The 21,068-nt window shown below is 39.9% G+C and overlaps 1 protein-coding gene across 4 annotated transcripts in view; it reads right to left on the bottom strand.

Annotated features, from left to right (window-relative positions):
* CBFB (core-binding factor subunit beta) overlaps positions 1-21,068 on the bottom strand; it is a 79,184-nt gene that overhangs the window by 38,907 nt on the left and 19,209 nt on the right. For all 4 annotated transcript variants that reach the window (XM_053700327.1, XM_053700330.1, XM_053700326.1 and 1 more), the window contains exon 4: positions 19,020-19,136. In XM_053700327.1, the coding sequence (XP_053556302.1) occupies positions 19,020-19,136 (117 nt within the window). The remainder of the gene's footprint in view (positions 1-19,019; positions 19,137-21,068) is intronic.

The raw sequence follows: 21,068 nt of genomic DNA, 5'->3' as shown, positions 1-21,068 counted from the left end.
TCTGCCCTCCCTAACATCGCCGCCACCTACCTACAATTATTAACCCCTAATCTCCCGCCCGCACCGTCACCGCTACTATAATAAAGTTATTAACCCCTAAACCTAACTCTAACCCTAACACCCCCCTAACATAAATATAATTTAAATTAAACTAAATCATATCATCCTATTACTAAATATTTACCTATAAAATAAACCCTAATATAGCTACAATATAAATAATAATTACATTGTAGGTATTTTAGGATTTATATTTATTTTACAAGCAACTTTGTATTTATTTTAACTAGGTACAATAGCTATTAAATAGTAAATAACTATTTAATAGCTACCTAGTTAAAATAAATACAAAATTACCTGTAAAATAAATCCTAACCTAAGTTACAAATACACCTAACACTACACTATAATTAAATTAATTAAATAAATTACATACAATTACCTAAAATAAAATAAACTATACTATAATACAAAAAAAAAAAACTAAATTAAAAAAATAAAAAAGAATTACAAGCAGTTTAAACTAATTACACCTAATCTAAGCCCCCTAATAAAATAAAAAATCCCCCAAAATAAAAAATTCCCTACCCTATTCTAAAATACAAAAGTAATCAGCTCTTTTACCAGCCCTTAAAAGGGCTTTTTGCGGGCATTGCCCCAAAGTAATCAACCAATCATATTGAACTCGCATTCTATTGGCTGATCGGAACAGCCAATAGAATTGAACTTCAATCTGATTGGCTGATTGCATCAGCCAATCAGATTTTTTCTACCTTAATTCCGATTGGCTGATAGAATTCTATCAGCCAATCGGAATTGAAGGGACGCCATCTTGGATGACGTCCCTTAAAAGGAACCTTCATTCGTCGTTAGTCCGTCGGTTGAAGAGGATGGCTCCGCATCGGCTCCGTTGAGGATGGCTCCGCTCCGGATGGATGAAGATTGAGGACACCGCCTGGATGAACACTTCTACCGGATGGAGGACCTCTTCTTGCCCAGCTTGGATGAAGACTTCTACCGGATGAAGGACCTCCTCTGCGCACCTTGGATGAAGAATTCGGCTTGGCTGAGTGAAGACGACTCAAGGTAGGGAGATCTTCAGGGGGTTAGCGATAGGTTTATTTAAGGGGGGTTTGGATGGGTTAGAGTAGGGGTATGTGGGTGGTGGGTTGTAATGTTGGGGGGGGTATTGTATTTTTATTTTCAGGTAAAAGAGCTGATTACTTTGGGACAATGCCCCGCAAAAAAGCCCTTTTAAGGGCTGGTAAAAGAGCTGATTACTTTTGTATTTTAGAATAGGGTAGGGAATTTTTTATTTTGAGGGGATTTTTTATTTTATTAGGGGGCTTAGATTAGGTGTAATTAGTTTAAACTGCTTGTAATTCTTTTTTATTTTTTGTAATTTAGTTTTTTTTTGTATTATAGTATAGTTTATTTTATGTAACTGTATGTAATTTATTTAATTAATTTAATGATAGTGTAGTATTAGGTGTATTTGTAACTTAAGTTAGGATTTATTTTACAGGTAATTTTGTATTTATTTTAACTAGGTAGCTATTAAATAGTTATTAACTATTTAATAGCTATTGTACCTAGTTAAAATAAACACAAAGTTGCCTGTAAAATAAATATAAATCCTAAAATAGCTACAATGTAATTATTATTTATATTGTAGCTATATTAGGGTTTATTTTATAGGTAAGTATTTAGTTTTAAATAGGATTAATTTAGTTAATTTTAGGAATATGATTTAGTTTAATTTAAATTCTATTTATGTTAGGGGGGTGTTAGGGTTAGAGTTAGGTTTAGGGGTTAATAACTTTATTATAGTAGCGGAGACGGTGCGGGCGGGAGATTAGGGGTTAATAATTTTAGGTAGATGGCGGCGATGTTAGGGAGGGCAGATTAGGGGTTAATAAAATGTATTATAGTGTCTGCGAGGCGGGAGTGCAGCGGTTTAGGGGTTAATACATTGATTATAGTGGCAGTGAGGTCCGGTCGGCAGATTAGGGGTTAATAAGTGTAGTTAGGTAGCGGAGACGTTGGGGGGGGGGTCAGATTAGGGGTTAATAAATATAATATAGGGGTCGGCGATGTTAGGGGCAGCAGATTAGGGGTTTATAGATATAATGTAGGGGGCGGCGGTGTCCGGTCGGGAGATTAAGACTTAAAAAATTTTATTGGAGTGGCGGCGATGTGGGGGGGGGCTCTGTTTAGGGGTACATAGGTAGTTTATGGGTGCTAGTGTACTTTGTAGCACAGTAGTTAAGAGCTTTATATTCCCGCGTTAGCCAATAAAGCTCTTAACTACTGACTTTCTTTGGCGGTAGAGGGTCTACCGCTCACTTCTCCTAAGACTCCAAATACCAGAGTTAGGCAGATCCCATTGAAAAGATAGGATACGCAATTGGCGTAAGGGGATCTGCGGTAGCCTGGAATCTCGGTAGGGAAGTGAGCGTTAGACCCTTTCCTGCCTGACTCTAAATACCAGCGGGCGGCCAAAAGCAGCGTTAGGACCCCTTAACGCTGCTTTTGACGGCTAAGGCCAAACTCTAAATCTAGGTGTTTGTAATTACATTTCTCTTCTCTTGTAATAGAATATTATATCTGTCGAGTCTAAACATTTTAAAACAAATTAACATCCTGTTTGCAGCAATAGTCAGACTCTGCCCATCACCTGGCTTATTTGGAGGAGCTGATCTGGGCTTCAGTCTGCAGACAACCATACTATCCATGATCATATTGCTACTGAAATGTACATTAGTTTGCAGAAATAGGGGATCTTGGAGGGGGCATAATAATAATAATAATATCCCTAAACTGCATACTATCTGCCAGTACCTAACATGGGGTGAGGGAAGGAAGAGATTTGGTTGGGAGGAATCAGGTGTGGATCAGGGGGTGGGAGGTGTCAGGTGGAAATGTAATCTCGACAACAGCTACAGCTAAAATGTACCTTCTGAAATTCCTGGCAGTGAAGCTTATAAGTGTGGTGAGCAGCTGCAATTAGTGGCCTTGTAAAAAGCAAAAAAAAAAAAACAATGGCAAAGCCATGCCTGCCTGATGTTTCTGCCTGATGTTTCTGAACAAAGTGGACCCCAGAGAAGCTTTTACAACCATTTGTCTTGTGACTACAGTAGCTGTATGTAAATAATTTTAGTGACAAACCCAAGGTTTGCGAAAAAGTTAAAAAAAAATGTATTTGACCATATTTGTCTACTTTAAACAAATATATAGTTTTGGGGGTTAATTTGAGCAGTTCTGCTATACCAGTTAGCCCTTTACATCATTTTAGACAAAAAACTGCAGAAAAAGACCTTAAAATTCTGAAAAATAATAAAAAAAATATATACCATGTTCTGTCTTAGCTGAATCAGAGGATGCCAATGAACACATTTTATGATTTTATTCTACAATTCTAAGTTTTTGTGGAATGTCTTTCCCCCTGAAATTCCCAGTACTGAAGGGGTTAATCTGTTAGCAGTTGATAAAATCCTACAATATAAAATCAATACACTGAAACCTATTGAGGTGGTAGATTTGCACGGAAAAACAAAATTTATGCTTACCTGATAAATGATTTTCTTTCCTGGCACGGAGAGTCCACAAATCCATTCTAATTACTAGTGGAAATTCAACTCCTGGCCACCAGTAGGAGGCAAAGAACTGCCCAGCAAAAGCTATAAGTATCCCTCCCACTTCCCATAATCCCCAGACAATCAGCCGAGGGAATACTGAAAGAGAAGAGGAACACCCGGGCTATAAAGGTGCCTGAAGTTTAGAAAGTAATAAGTGGACTTGATTTAGACAAGGGCAGGTCCTGGACTCTCCATGTCAGGAAAGAAAATAATCAGGTATGCATTAATTTAGTTTTCTTTCTAATGGCATGGAGAGTCTACAAATCCATTCTAATTACTAGTGGGAAACCAATACCCAAGCTTGAGGACACAGAATGGAAAGGGAAGGAGAAACAAGGCAGGCAGACCTAAATTGAAGGCACCATCGCTTGAAGAACTACTCTCAACTGAGGCCAAGAATTTTTTAAAAACATAAGAAAATAAGACCAAAGGACCCTATAGCTTTTTCCTATGTACAAAGGCAAAGAATGAATGGGGATTATGGGAGTGATACTTATAGCTTTTGCTGGGTGTTCTTTGCCTCCTCCTGGCGGCCAGGAGTTGAATCCCTACTAGTAATTAGAATGGATTTGTGGACTCTCCATGCCATTGGAAAGAAATTAAAATGGATGTAATTCTTACTTGCAGAATGTGCCCTTTTTGTTAGCAGATCCTTATGAACCAAGTATACATCCACTGTAAGGATAGCGGTGTGTTTAGTGCAGTAGGTAACTGATATGGCTGATGACTTTTTTGTTTTGTTATGAGGCCCTTAATTGTAGGATCCATAGGCAATATTATTATCAGTTAATTTGTAGAGCCCCAACAGATTCTGCAGAGATATCTTCACTTTGTAATACAGATAATCCTAGGTGTCATGTTAATGGGACACTAGGTATTTTTTAATTGTTACAGCTAAACAAGGATGTTAAAATCTATTAGTTTTCCATAACTTGGATGTCTATGGAATAAGAATTTGTTTTCTTATGCTTGTGAAGTGTGTCACTATCCACCAATAAAACATTGGGATATCTGCTAATCAACCAATGAGTACATAAGCCTTTCTTGACTGCTGGCTATTGCAAGGGCTTCCAGAGCTGTAGAAGCACAGGTCTTGCTGCTATTTCTGCATGCCTCACTGCCTACAGCTCTGGAGTCCATTGCAACAGCTGACAAACAGCTGACTAGATGCACTTCCTATTAGCCTCAAAATGAAAATAAATCAAATGCTGAAAATATTCAGACCTCTTTAAAACAGTGCTCTTTCATATACATGATACAAACTTTTATGGTGTCATTTAAAAGAGACCGTAAAGACAAAATTAAAAACTTTCATGATTCAGATAGACAATGTAATTTTAAACAACTTTCCAATTTACTTCTAATACTAAATTTGCTTTGTTATTTTGTTATTCTTTGTTGAAAACTAAATCTAGATAGCCTGATAGGAGCGTAGATGTGTGCACGTGTATATAGCAGTCTATGGCATTAGTATTTGTAACTATGTAAAACATTGCATTAAACAATGTTGCAAACACTGCAGCCAGATAGCTTAAAGGGATAGTAAACCCACATTTTTTTTATTCACGATTCAGATAGAGCATGCAATTTTAAGCAACTTTCCAATTTACTTATCAATTTTTCTTCCTTCTCTTGGTATCTTTATTTAAAAAGCAGAAATGTATGTTTAAGAGCAGGCCCATTTTTGGTTCAGAACCTGGGTTTCACTTGCTGATTGGTTAGTTACATTAAGCACCAATAAGCAAGTGCAACCCAGGTACTGAACCAAAAATTGTCCGGCTCTTAAACATACATTTTCTGGTTAGTTGTTTAAAATGTCATGCTCTATCCAATGAAGTTAAAGGAACAGTCTACACCAGAATTGTTATTGTTTAAAAAGATATATATATATATATATATATATATATATATATAATCCCTTTATTACCCATTCCCCAGTTTTGCATAACTAACACAGTTATATTAATATACTTTTTACTTCTGTAATTACTTTGTATCGAAGTCTCTGCAGACTGACCCCTTATTTCAGTTCTTTTGAGAGATTTGCATTTTAGCCAGTCAGTGCTGATTTGTAAATAACTCCACGGGTGTGAGCACAATGTTATAGCACTCATGAACGAATGCCCTCTAGCTGTGAAAAACTGTCAAAATGCACTGAGAAAAGTGTTGGGCTTCAAGGTCTTAGAAAATAGCATATGAGCCTACCTAGGTTTAGCTTTCAACAAAGAATACCAAAAAACAAAGCAAAGTTGATGATAAAAGTAAAATTAAAAGTTGTTTAAAGTTGCATGCCCTATCTGAATCATGAAAGTTTAATTTTGACTAGACTGTCCCTTTAAATCTAGACAGTATAAAAACAAAAAGAATCTTATTCTATTCATATCGCTTATATTAGGAATTCCATTTGTGTCATATGATGGATTTTACATCATCCACTATGTTGATGTGCCACAAATGAGAAACAGAAGAATGGGTTGCACAGTAAAATCTAGACGACACGCAGTCTCTTGCTCTGTTCTTAAATTTGTTTACAAAATATTGTTACACAATTTGAATTCATGCTTGGAAAAAAAAAACTTCCAAGCGAGTATCAGATCGAAAAAAGAATTCCAATAAACTGTCTGCAAGTAATAATATAAATATTACACACCATCCATGCCCAGCTGAAAGAAATAGAAAGACAGTGCGTCTATCTCTCTCTTAACCCCTTCCTGCCGGGACATATTTGTGTAAATCGGAACAAAAGTTCAGATGTAAACAGATAAGTAAAAATTTAAATTGATGCAATCAGTGTGTCTGTGACACTAGACACGCCAACACAACACACAGAAAAAGTCCAGCACTCGCTCACAAGCTCTCAGCTAAGATTAAAAGCAAAACTGGAAGAGACAGTTACCGCATTTGGCCAAATGGGACAAGTCCAGGTACCACATCAAGGTCTCTTCCAAAAACCTAAGCCCTAATACAGCCACACAAATGCAACCACGCACACAAATGCAAGCTCTTAATCAAACAAACTGGGAACAAGTCCGGGTTCACATACTTATGTAATCACCCATGAGCATATGCAAAACAAGGAAAAGGGGACAGCACTCTCAGACCAGACCGGGTACACATTCCATGACCCCTAAACAGGCACGCCCTCCAGCCCACAATCCTATTTAGGAAGTGGCTTTGGCTTCAGGACAGCCAAACAGTTAGTACGTTCCATGCTGTCCTAATGGCGCTAAAGTCCAGCACAGTTAAGACAGCATGGAATATCCTAACGACGGGAAGGGGTTAAAGTTCTCTACGTTAAAAATCAAAAAGGTATTTACAGGTGTATTCAATCCAAATCTAATGTGTCAATCAATCCAGTGAAACAGCACATAATTCAAAACCTCTGATACAAAATGAGAGTCCAATACAAAGTGGGTAATTAAATACAACACAAAATTATATATCTTACATATTTTTGGCCTCGTTTCTTGTTGTAGGAGCAGCTATAAACTACTGGGAGTTAGCTGAACACATTTGGTGAAAAGAGGAATTTATGTGGAGTCACTAATCAGCAACTAGCTTCCAGTAATGCATTGCTGCTCCTAGGCATGCTTTTCCACTAAGGATACCAAGAAAATGACGAAAATCAGATAATAAAAGTAAATTGTAAAGTTGTTTAAAATCACATGCCCTGTCTGAAGCATGAAAAAAAAATTGGGTTTCATATCCCTATAACCCCTTAGTGACCAGGGCTATTTTTACATTTCTGCGGTGTTTGCGTTTAGCTGTAATTTTCCTCTTACTCATTTACTGTACCCACACATATTATATACCGTTTTTCTCGCCATTAAATAGACTTTCTAAAGATACCATTATTTTCATCATATCTTATAATGTACTATAAAAAAATAAAATAAAAAATGATGATAAAAATGGAGAAACCCCCCCCCACACACTTTTTCTAACTTTGACCCCCAAAATCTGTTCCACATCTACAACCACCAAAAAACACCCATGCTAAATAGTTTCTATCTTTTGTCCTGAGTTTAGAAATACCCAATGTTTACAGGTTCTTTGCTTTTTTGCAATAAGTACAATAGGGCAATAAGTACAAGTAGCACTTTGCTATTTCCAAACCATTTTTTCCCCAAAGTTAGCGATAATTACATTGGAACACTGATATCTGTCAGGAATCCCTGAATATCCCTTCACATATACTGTATATATTTTTTTTAGTAGACAACCCAAAGTATTGATCTAGGCCCATTTTGGTAAATTTCATGCCACCATTTCACCGCCAATTGCGATCAAATAAAAAAAATAGTTAACTTTTTCAAAATTTTAGCTTTCTCACAGAAATTATTTACAAACAGTTAGTGCAATCATGGCACAAATGGTTGTAAATGCTTCTCTGTGATCCCCTTTGTTTAGAAATAGCAGACATATATGGCTTTGGCATTGCATTTTGGTAATTAGAAGGGTGCTAAATGCCGCTGCACACCACACTTGTATTATGCCCAGTAGTTAAGGGGTTAATTAGGTAGCTTGTATGGTTAATTTTAGCTTTAGTGTAGAGATTAGCCGCCAACCTGACCTCTCCCTGACCCCCTCAAACAGCTTTCTTCCCTCCCCACCTCACAATTGTCACCGCCATCTTAAGTACTGGCAGAAAGTCTGCCAGTACTAAAATAAAAGTATTTTTTTTATTGCTATTCTGCAGTGTTGGATCCCCCCTTAGCCCCCAAACTCCCTGATCCCCCCCAAACAGCTCTCTAACCCTCCCCCCTCTACCTAGTTGCCGCCAACTTGGGTAACCATCAGACCAATTCACTCCATGCATTTAAATCACCATCTCAAAATATATAGCTCTTTAGGGGTTCCTACCACTAGGCTAACAAAGTATTTTGTAAATAACACCACACAGCAGAAAAAAGTAAATTTATGCTTACCTGATAAATTAATTTCTTCTATGATATGACGAGTCCACGGATTCATCCTTTACTTGTGGGATATTATCCTCCTGCTAACAGGAAGTGGAAAAGAGCGCCACAGCAGAGCTGTCTATATAGCTCCTCCCTTGACTCCACCCCCCAGTCATTCGACCGAAGGTATAGGAAGAAAAAGGAGAAACTAAAAAGGTGCAGAGGTGACTGAAGTTTTAAATCAAAAAATATAATCTGTCTTAAAATGACAGGGCGGGCCGTGGACTCGTCGTATCATAGAAGAAATTAATTTATCAGGTAAGCATAAATTTACTTTTCTTCTATAAGATATGACGAGTCCACGGATTCATCCTTTACTTGTGGGATACAATACCAAAGCTACAGGACACGGATGAACGGGAGGGACAAGACAGATACCTAAACAGAAGGCACCACTGCTTGAAGAACTTTCTCCCAAAAATAGCCTCCGAAGAAGCAAAAGTATCAAATTTGGAAAACGTATGAAGGGAAGACCAAGTCGCAGCCTTACAAATCTGTTCAACAGAAGCATCGTTTTTAAAAGCCCATGTGGAAGCCACCACTCTAGTAGAGTGAGCTGTAATCCTTTCAGGAGGCTGCTGTCCAGCAGTCTCGTATGCCAAATGGATGATGCTTTTCAGCCAAAAAAAAAGAGAGGTAGCCGTAGCTTTTTGACCTCTACGTTTTCCAGAATAGACAACAGAGAAGATGTTTGACGGAAATCTTTGGTCGCTTGCAAGTAAAACTTCAAAGCACGAACCACATCCAAGTTATGTAACAGACGCTCCTTCTTAGAAGAAGGGTTAGGACACAGAGAAGGAACAACAATTTCCTGATTAATATTCTTATTAGAAACAACCTTAGGAAGGAATCCAGGTTTGGTACGCAAAACTACCTTATCAGAATGGAAAACAAGATAAGGCGAGTCGCATGGCAATGCAGATAGTTCAGAAACTCTTCAAGCCGAAGAGATAGCAACTAAAAACAGAACTATCCAAGATAGAAGCTTAATATCTATGGAATGCATAGGTTCAAACAGAACCCCTTGAAGAACTTTAAGAACTAAATTCAAACTCCATGGCAGAGCAACAGGTTTAATCACAGGCTTAATTCTAACCAAAGCCTGACAAAACGACTGAACGTCTGGAACATCAGCCAGACCCTTGTGCAGTAAAACTGATAAAGCAGATATCTGTCCCTTTAAGGAACTAGCTGATAACCCCTTCTCCAATCCTTCTTGGAGAAAGGACAAAATCCTAGGAATCCTGATCTTACTCCATGAGTAGCCTTTGGATTCGCACCAATAAAGATATTTACACCATATCTTATGGTAAATTTTCCTAGTGACAGGCTTTCGAGCCTGAATCAAGGTATCTATGACCGACTCAGAGAATCCCCGCTTAGATAAAATCAAGCGTTCAATCTCCAGGCAGTCAGCCGCAGAGAAACTAGATTTGGATGCTGGAACGGACCTTGAATGTGAAGGTCCTGTCTCAGTGGCAGTTTCCATGGTGGCAGAGATGACATTTCCAATAGGTCTGCATACCAAGTCCTGCGTGGCCACGCAGGTGCTATCAAAATTACAGAAGCCCTCTCCTGTTTGATTCTGGCAATCAGACGAGGAAGGAGAGGAAAAGGAGGAAACACATAAGCCAGGTTGAACGACCAAGGTACTGCTAGAGCATCTATCAGTACTGCTTGGGGATCCCTCGATCTGGACCCGTAACAAGGAAGTTTGGCATTCTGACGAGATGCCATCAGATCCAATTCTGGTGTGCCCCATTGATGAATCAATTGTGCAAACACCTGCGGATGGAGCTCCCAGTCCCCCGGATGAAAAGTCTGTCGACTTAGAAAATCCGTTTCCCAGTTCTCCACTCCTGGGATATAGATTGCTGATAGATGGCAAGAGTGAGTCTCTGCCCATCGAATTATTTTGGAAACCTCCATCATCGCTAGAGAACTCTTTGTTCCCCCTTGATGATTGATATATGCTACAGTTGTGATATTGTCTGACTGGAATCTTATGAGTTTGGCCGAAGCCAGCTGAGGCCACGCCTAAAGCGCGTTGAATATCGCTCTCAGTTCTAGAATATTTATTGGAAGGAGAGCATCCTCCCGAGTCAACACACCCTGTGCCTTCAGGGAATTCCAGACTGCACCCCAGCCCAATAGGCTGGCGTCCGTCGTCACTATGACCCATGCTGGCCTGCGGAAACACATTCCCTGGGACAGATGATCCTGTGACAACCACCAAAGAAGAGAGTCTCTGGTCTCTTGATCCAGATTTATCGGAGGAGATAAATTTGCATAGTCCCCATTCCACTGTCTGAGCATGCATAGTTGCAGTGGTCTGAGATGCAAGCAAGCAAACGGAACTATGTCCATTGCTGCTACCATTAGTCCAATTACCTCCATACACTGAGCCACTGACGGCCGAGGAATGGAATGAAGTGCTCGGCAGGTGGTTCAGATCTTTGCTTTTCTGACCTCCGTCAGAAAAATTTTCACGTCTACCGAGTCTATCAGAGTTCCCAGAAATGGAACTCTTGTGAGAGGGATAAGTGAACTCTTCTTTATGTTCACCTGCCACCCGTGAGATCTTAGAAAAGCCAACACGATGTCCGTGTGTGATTTGGCTAGTTGGTAAGTTGACGCCTGAATTAAGATATCGTCCAGATAATGCGCCACTTCTATGCCCCACGGCCTTAAAACCACCAGAAGGGACCCTAGCACCTTTGTGAAAATTCTGGGAGCTGTGGCCAACCCGAAGGGAAGAGCCACAAACTGGAAATGCTTGTCCAGGAAGGAGAACCTGAGGAACTGGTGATGATCTTTGTGGATAGGGATGTGAAGATACGCATCCTTCAAATCCACGGTGGTCATATATTGACCCTCCTGGATCATTGGTAAAATAGTCCGAATGGTCTCCATCTTGAAGGATGGGATTCTGAGAAATTTGTTTAGGATCTTGAGATCTAAAATCGGTCTGAAGGTTCCCTCTTTTTTGGGAACCACGAACAGATTGGAGTAAAACCCCTGCCCCTGTTCTGCTTTTGGAACTGGGCAGGTTACACCCATAGTATATAGGTCTTCTACACAGCGTAAGAACGCCTCTCTTTTTGTCTGGTTTACAGACAACCGTGAAAGATGAAATCTCCCCCTTGGAGGAGAATCTTTGAAGTCTAGAATATACCACTGGGTCACGATTTCTAAAGCCCACGAATCCTGAACGTCTCTTGCCCAAGCCTGAGCGAAGAGAGAAAGTCTGCCCCCTACTAGATCCGGTCCCGGATCGGGGGTTGCCCCTTCATGCTGTCTTGGTAGCAGCAGCGGGCTTCTTGGCCTGTTTACCTTTATTCCAGGTCTGGTTAGGTCTCCAGACTGACTTGGATTGAGCGAAATTCCCCTCCTGCTTTGTGGCAGGGGAGGAGGTAGAGGGACCACCTTTGAAGTTTCGAAAGGAACGAAAATTATTTTGTTTGGCCCTCATTCTATATGTCTTATCCTGAGGAAGGGCATGGCCTTTTCCTCCGGTGATGTCGGAAATGATCTCCTTCAGTTCAGGCCCGAATAGGGTCTTACCCTTGAAAGGAATAGCTAATAGCTTAGATTTTGTGACACATCAGCAGACCAGGACTTAAGCCATAACGCTCTACGCGCTAAAATGGCAAAACCTAAATTCTTTGCCTCTAATTTAGCCAGTTGAAAAGCGGCATCTGTAATAATAGAATTAGCTAGCTTGAGAGCCTTAATTCTATCTAAAATATCATCTAATGGGGTCTCAACCTTAAGAGCCTCCTCTAGAGCCTCGAACCAAAAAGCAGCTGCAGTAGTTACAGGAACAATGCACGCTATAGGTTGCAGAAGAAAACCCTGATGAATAAATATTTTCTTTAGTAGACCCTCTCATCTTTTATCCATAGGATCTTTGAAAGCACAACTGTCCTCAATAGGTATAGTTGTACGCTTAGCCAGGGTAGAAATAGCTCCCTCCATCTTAGGCACCGTCTGCCACGAATACCGAATGGTGTCAGATATGGGAAACATTTTCTTAAAAGTAGGAGGGGGAGAGAACGGAATGCCTGGTCTATCCCATTCCTTAGTAACAATGTCCGAAATCCTCTTAGGGACCGGAAAAACATTAGTGTAAGTAGGAACCTCTAGATATCTATCCATTTTACACAATTTCTCTGGTGGAATTACAATAGGGTCACAATCATCCAGAGTCGCTAAAACCTCCCTGAGCAACAAACGGAGGTGTTCAAGCTTAAACTTAAAAGCCGTCAGATCTGAGTCTGTTTGAGGGAACATCTTTCCTGAATCCGAAAGCTCTCCCTCAGACAGCAATTCCCCTACCCCCAATTCAGAACATTGTGAGGGTACATCGGAGATGACTAATAAAGCGTCAGAGGGCTCAGCATTTACTCTCATACCGGACCTACTGCGCTTCCCCTGCAAACCAGGCAGTTTAGATAATACCTCTGTGAGGGTAGTAGACATAACTGCGGCCATATCTTGCAGGGTGAAAGAATTAGACGCACTAGAAGTACTTGGCGTCGCTTGTGCGGGCGTTAAAGTTGTGATACTTGGGGAGAAGTAGATGGCATAACCTGATTCTCTTCTGAGAATCATCCTGAGACATACTTTTATCAGCTAAAATATGTTCTTTGCAATGTAAGGCACTTTCAGTACATGAGGGACACATTTTAATTGGGGGTTCCACAATGGCTTCTAAACACATGGAACATTGGCTTTCCTCAATGTCAGACATGTTAAACAGGCTAGTAATGACCACAAACAGGCTTGAAAACACTTTATTTAGTGAAAAAAATAACAATCCGAAAAAACGGTACTGCGCCTTTAAGAGAAAAAAAAAAAGCATACAATTTTTCCAAAACTGCTTGAAAACAATAAAATTATCCCAATTTTATGATAGAAGCATCCCAACTTTGCAGCTAAGTTTGCCCAGCAAGGAAAGGAATACTTAACCCTTAACAGGAAAAAAACGGAATACAATAAAACGTTTATTTCAATAAAAAGCACCCCCTGCTGTGGCGCCTACCTGCCCTCAGGGGTCTGTAAAATCGGATTAAACCTTCGATTTGGCCCAATACTGCTCACATGGGCCCACCGGAGTTGGAGCTTGCTGCTTGCCTGGGAAAAACAACTGCGCAACTGAGGCGTGAAAATAGGTCCCGCCCATATCACTCGCTGTCTCACAGCCTAAAATAACTGGACCAGAGCGGTCTAAAACCTAGCCATGTGGGTTCATATACCCATAAATGAAGCCATGTGTACCCTCTTATCTCAATAAAGTATAAAAAACGTTATCTGCACTCCCAGTCATGTAAACGTTTGCCCACAAACATTCCAACATCAGTGTCAACCATTTTTTTTTTATAGCCCATATATGCAAGCTCAGTAATACCCCTCTTTATACTTTAGGATTACTGCTTAACCTCTCCCTCATGGGGATATTGTCAGCCAATTCTGAAATAACACAGTCTCTCCAGAAAAAAATGACTGGACATACCTCACTGCTTATAGCATGAAAAACGTTCCTCACACTGAAGTTTCTTAAGTACTCCTCAGCCATTCTGTGGGAACTGCTCTGGATCTTAGTAACAACTGCTAAGATCATCAGCCTCCAGCCAGAAGTCTTCATCCATCTGCTGCCTGGGGGAAAATAGTACACACCTGTACCATTTAAAATAAAAAAATCTGGGGGGCGGAGCCAACTGTTAGAGCAACAAGACGCACCATAGCAGAGCTCCTGACACTTTTTCATTGAAAATCTAAAATTATGGCGTCCTGAGAAGCTATATCTATCTAAGATCTATCTATGACATATGCTGGAACATGGTCTCTATAACCTGAGCCTGAAATTTAATTTATTGGACTTTGAGAAGGCACAGAGGCATCCTTAACGGCTCAAACCGAGACGAGAATACAACGTGGTAATTGAGCCACTAAATACCCATTTGACGGACGGGCCCAGTTCATCAACTAGCCGGTTGTTGTTACCCCTGCACTACTTTGAAAATGGAGGAGTCGTCCATCTATCTAGCTTTATTTCAAGAGGAATTATGCAGTAAAGCAGACAGGCAGTATCACGGCCTGCGGTCTCTCATTTCTGATCCGCGCAACAAAGATGGCGCCGCTCACCTAACTGACAGAGATGTGGATGCCGCTAGCCAGACAGAGGATTCACTTCCACCGATCCCACTTACATATGAACGACCGCTGGGGCAGCAGACTGGTCAGGTCTCTGAAAATAATCTGTTGGGGGCGATGAGCTGCGACCCGGCGCACCCACATACAGCCGCTGCGGTCATCTCTATTGAGGTCTTGCTAGTTCCAACCATGGCTGAGAATCACCCCCAGCCTTTCCTCACCACTCACCTGCGGCATCAGGTTACTCACCCACGGAGGCTATCCTGGGGCGCTGCAGAAACATTCTCAAGGTCTGCGAATTTAGATATCTCACTTTGCGCTCCTCCAGCTCCTGACATCCTGCCCGACAGAGTTGGGCTGACACGGCCGGCTGATAGGAAACCCCATCAAGACTTTGCTATGAGAAATCCCCCTGCTCGTTATGGGGATTCACAGTTTCAGAGCCATCCTTATACATCGCAGCTGCGCAGCGAGCAGCAACCAAGAAGCCTTGGGATGTCCCTCCACATTCTAAAGAAGCAGCTTTGGCTTTTAAATTACCACTCTAGTTGGGACATCAGGAGTACATCAGGGGTCCCTGTCTTTATAATTTATACTACCGGAGCAGAACGGAGACATTGCAAAACAGATTCTACACAACCCTATACTGGTCTGTCAAGTGGCACTTTTGATCCAGGAGGCTAGGCTGGCTATCTGTCTGCCTGACATATGGAGCGGAGTTAGAAGACTCTAACTCGGTAGGCAGGTTTAAGGACATGATCGTCAACATCGTAGACTTTATTTATAACTACAGATATATTAGTTTCAATCTGTTCATTATGCTTTTTTTTTTATAAGTTTGACTGTTCTGCTCCTAGTTCACAAAAGTTTTAATGAGTTCTGTATCTATTTAAGCTAACTATATAAGTCTCCAGCAACTGCTAGCATTTGCTTTTGTTAGCTATTTGTTTGACCTGCTATGGCTCTATTACGTTAAACCATTTATGTTCAAATAATATGTTTGAATACTTGTCACAACTGATCAATAACTTATGAGATAGTTATTTGGGATTTTGCTACTGCGCTGGATGAGGGCTGTAAGAGTCAATCAGTTAAAAGAGAATATTACTGTTTACCATGCCAGCTGCCATATACGGTATAAAAGTTTAGACTGTGGCTTTTGCATAGCGGCTTGACACCAAACTAAGAGGCTAATAACTAGGAAGGAGGCTCTATTTTTGATGTATTGCATAATCATTTCTCACGCTTAGTATACTCCACAGATATAGCAGAATTAGGATGCAAAATGTAAATCTTCTTTACTCTCTTATGCGCTTCCTTTCTGTTCTCAATGTTATAATGTATTCTAAAGCATGACATATATGATTGTTCCTCATATGACTCTCAATACCACTTACCCTAATGTCTAATGTACTAGAATATTTGTATCTACTTGGGGACTGTAACAGTCTAAAATCCAGACGTCAAAGTATGCAGATATTTACTACTTGTGTATGGTAATCAGCCTAACCCAGTGCCTCTAGTTTGTAGATACAGAAGGTATACGGTAACCTTTACTCTAAGGAGCAACCACACTACATGCTAATTGAAGTGCCTTACTAATGTTTGCTCTTTCTTTTCACCAATATGGAGATATGTCTGTGTCTTGGGGCTGTATCCCTGCTTATGTTCAACCCCTCTTAAATTTGAATGTTGGAGTTTCACAATAATATGATCCGTACTTCTCTAACATATTGTGTGATGTCTTGCACTGCTGGACCTGACAATACCCATAAGAAGGCCCCTGCTATACCTATAGGACATGAAAATAGTCCTCATGCCATAGATTAAGTCTTCTCCATCCTACAAAATAATGATGCGCCCAATCTCTTCACCTCAGCTCAACCCTTAATAGTTGGCCTTTTAAGCTCCTACTTTTAGTTGTCTACTAGATGCCCCCATTATACGATTGACAGCCCGATTGGCTCCGCCCTCCACCCCCCCCTATTATATTTCGAGCGGCTTTTGCCCGCTGCACCCCCCCCCCTTTTTAATTATAAAGCTAACTCCCCCCTGGCCCTAACTGTATCTGAGCGGACACTCTAATTTACCTTCTATATAGCCCAGGGAAGACTATTTTTGTTTTACTGTTATTATCTTTTATAAAACTGAAGTCACACTGTAAATATGCCCTTACTTTAGGGTTTTGTTTGTAACACTTATCTAACAATATTGTATTTGCACTTTTCTGTAAATGTTTTGGGGCATACCCTCTGGTTGTATTTATTGACGACTTCAATAAAAAATATATTTAAAAAAAAAAAAGAAAATAAAAACTAACATTTTATCACCTCTTTCACTTTACCCTTCCTATTACTTAGAGTAGCAAAGAGAATGACTGGGGGGGGGGGGGGGGTGGAGTCAAGGGAGGAGCTATATAGACAGCTCTGCTGTGGTGCTCTTTGCCACTTCCCGTTAGCAGGAGGATAATATCCCACAAATAAAAGGATGAATCCGTGGACTCGTATCTTATAGAAGAAAGAATGCTGCTCCGCTCTCAGCATGAGAACGAGGCGGTGTTCATCTGCCGACACAGCAATCCCTTAAAATGGCGTCACTCTTCACTGACAAGGAGGCGTGTATGGGGATAAAGCCCGCTAAATCGCGCTTAACTTCTTTTAACAGATGCCAAAACATAAAATTTAAGAATCCCCAGAGTCATCTGCCGACACCAAAAGGGAATTAACATACAGGACAGGGAAAAAAATAATCACGGTACCGCTCCGCTTTTATAGATAGCGGAAGAAAATGGCATATTAGCCCCATAGGAATAGCGCCTAAAATTAAAGCACGCTCTCCTAAATGGCTCCATTCGAGCTCTCATATAGGAAGCTTTAAGCTAATCTCATATCATAAGGCCTTTCTCAATAAACAGAGATATTGCTAAGATTTTAGGTTTAATAAGCCAGAATCTCTGTCCCTGAATAAATTAATACTGAGCCTTGAAGGAGAGTAGACCCTAGTCTCCATATCACATGTGCCTGCTTACTGCCATAAAAACCTTCCCCCTGAAGTATTTTGAGTCCCAAAGTAATTAAAGGCTTAAGTCTTAACCCCTTCAGTGCCAGCCTCCTAGCCCCAGAAGACAAAAGGCACTTACCTGCTCATCCAGCTGTTCTGGCAGGCGGACAGCCCACACAGTATGAAAGGATACCGCTCCTTACAGAGACCTGTGGAACAAAGAAAGAACAAAGTAAACCTACCCTGGCTTTCTATTCAAGGGTAGCATCATGTCAGGAAAACGCAGTGAGGCCACCTCACAAGTTCTTAACTGCTTTAAAGCCACCACTGCCCAACTGAAGAGACTAACGTGAAGTACAGCTACACCCAGTCTTGAAAAGGAAAGATAAGAGTAAACCTACTCTGGCTTTCTAACCATTTAAAATCTTGCTTGTAGCGAAATAAATCCAATTTTCTTCAGACATCAAAACTTCACTTCCTCCATGTACAGAGGCAAAGAGAATGACTGGGGGTTGTGGGAAGGGAAGTGATACTTAACAGCTTTGCCAACAGTAAATGATGACACAGTGGACTCGCCATATCTTAGGAAAGAAAATTGTGTTCAATAGCCCTTTAACTCCGCCAAATAATGCATTTTTCTTTATGATTGCTATTATTCTTATTATTACTCACTAGCAACTCACATATTTTCTATCCTCATCTATCTGTTACAAGTCTAGGGACACTGGTGGGAAGATCGGGGGAATTTTGTAAAGTAACCATCAATCGAAGAGCAATACAAGTTTATTTATGTTTGTAAGTTCTTGTTAGATGTGTTTGAAAATGACTACATTGATATTTAGTAATGTTCATAAAGTTACTGCCAGAGCAAATTCTTTGCAGCAGGTTAAAGCAAAGCAGTGTTAAAGAGGTACAATACCAAGATTAATCTTGATGCATCAAATGTGCAATGGTACATAAGTGGGAGACAGAAAACTGGGGAAGAATGTGTATGTTCTTGATATATACAATAACATTGTATCAAGTTGCATGACAGGTATATTGCAAGCCAGATAACCCACGGATTGCGGATTCCAAAGTGGTTACATATTTTGTTTTCATTGGCAGAAGTTTTCATATCAATTGTGGTCCCCCTTGTAAACCGGATATTCCTGATATAACCAGAAAAATATACCTTCACGCCAGCCTATTCTTTACTGTCACACAAAATGTATATATCAACCACCTGGTATATACAGTAATCGCAGACTAAAAGATGAATCACCTGTGCTCGGTCATCATCGAATTCCAAACAGCCCATTCCATCTAGTCTCTGAAGGTCAATCCAACCTTTCCACAAAACACAAACACCATTTAGGATCATTGGAGCTTTCAAGTAAACCTGGAATAAAACAAAGATATATATATATATATTATGAACACTTGCAGCAATGATTTAAATTCTTGACCGGCCCTAACATGTATTACCAGTTTTACCTACCTGTTATTATGTGGTTTTGAGGCCTAAGCCAGCGGGACACTGAGAATTGCACATTGCATGATGTGAATTGCAGTTCCCAAATGAGCATGAGATTTACAATGCCCCATTGCACACATTTCACTGTACTGTATCACAACATCCTGTTTTACATGTTAGTTTGGTTGCAGGCACATATCTATATATCTCATATATTAACACAACATATAGAAAGTCTGGCACTCTCTTAAAAAGCGCATAGGCTAGTCTAGGATTAATTGCCTGAGTTGCTAAGTGCTGTACAGCTGTCTGAGTGTCCTGGTGAGTACCTAGGGATGAGATTTGCAGTGACATGGGATGTGCACCCGATCCAGTTTGAGAGTGAAACATTTCCATGTTTTGTATGTGTCTAGTGAAATTACAAAAGGCCTGTGCTACACTTGTTTGTATCTCAGTTTGCCTGATTGAAAGCATGCAATGTTTGGCTGTAGGTAGGGACCCAGGAAGGGATATACACACACACATATTATATATTTTTATATATATATATATATATATATATATATATATATATATATATATATATATATATGTCTATCTATATTTTTATCTATGACTGGCTTCTAAATTGCCAACAAAAATTTTCACGCTCCAGTATAAAATGTGGGGGTTTTTTGTACTAAAATACAAACTTTGATAAGTGGGAAGAACTGTATAGATCAGAAAGCAGTGTGTGCAGCGGAAGTGATGTTGTCTTCTTAGGCTACGTACAGGAAGAGAATATTACTCTCACATACAGAGCCTAACGTTTCATTCTGTGTTTGCTTTGTATCTTCCTGTCTGGGTCATGAGTGTGTGATCATGCAATAATACTCTTAAAGAAACTAGCAGGAGGCTGTGGTATATGGTCTGAAATTACTGGATGACATAGATACTGAAATAATCACACAAATGCTGACAAACATATTGTACTGATTACCAAGAGTAACTTAAATACCTGTCACACACTATCATATATTGTACCCAGAAATGACTGAGATAGGTTTTTTCCCCATTAATTTTGTCAGGGTTATCTATTTATGCAAATATTAATGTGCTCTGATTTTCCAGGTATTTTACAGCAATACTATTATAAAGCATATAAAACACTTTTTTTTGTGGCCACTGTAGCTATGCAGAATATATAACTAAGGCTATATTCTCTCTACTTCATGTCAGTGAAATGGGAAATAACACCACAGCTCAGCGGCAGAACTTTTTTTTCACTTTCTGCAATGAGGTTTTTTTTTTTTTTTTTTTTTTTTTTTAGTGTAAAATTTTTTCTGCAGTTTATCTTTAAACGAAATTCAATTTTAAATTAGGCTGTTACACTAAATCAGCTCAACTGCAATGTGTTGGTTAACTGGAGAATAAAGCAATTTTTAAAGTTTTATAATATAGTGCAGTAGTTGAAAATTGCATTGCAAATTAGCTGCAGACAAAAAAAGAAATAGTAAAGTGTCTCTCGAATAAATTTGTTTCCTTTTCTCTTGGTCTAAGATAGGAATGTAGTAATAAAAAAGGTGCATTGCTCATTAGAACATCTTACATTCAGAAAAAAATAGTTTTGCACACTGGAAAAGGCCAGGGTGCAAGTTTGAAAAAAATCTGAGAGCCAGTCAACAATAAATGCACTGCTGCTTTGCAGCGCTACTGCATATTTGACTGTTCACTTCAAACAGCACTTTGCTCTGGATACACTGTGTTAAGGAAAAGTTACACAGTACAGCCAGAGCACAGCTTTGTTTGAAGAGAGCCTAATGTGGAGCAGCGCTGTAAAGTGAAAGCGCTAACAGTTCCTGCATGTGCCCCATTCTT

The sequence above is a fragment of the Bombina bombina genome, chromosome 1, assembly GCF_027579735.1.
Source record: "Bombina bombina isolate aBomBom1 chromosome 1, aBomBom1.pri, whole genome shotgun sequence".
NCBI classification, from domain to species: Eukaryota; Metazoa; Chordata; class Amphibia; order Anura; family Bombinatoridae; genus Bombina; species Bombina bombina.
This window is presented reverse-complemented; position numbering and strand designations above follow the sequence as displayed.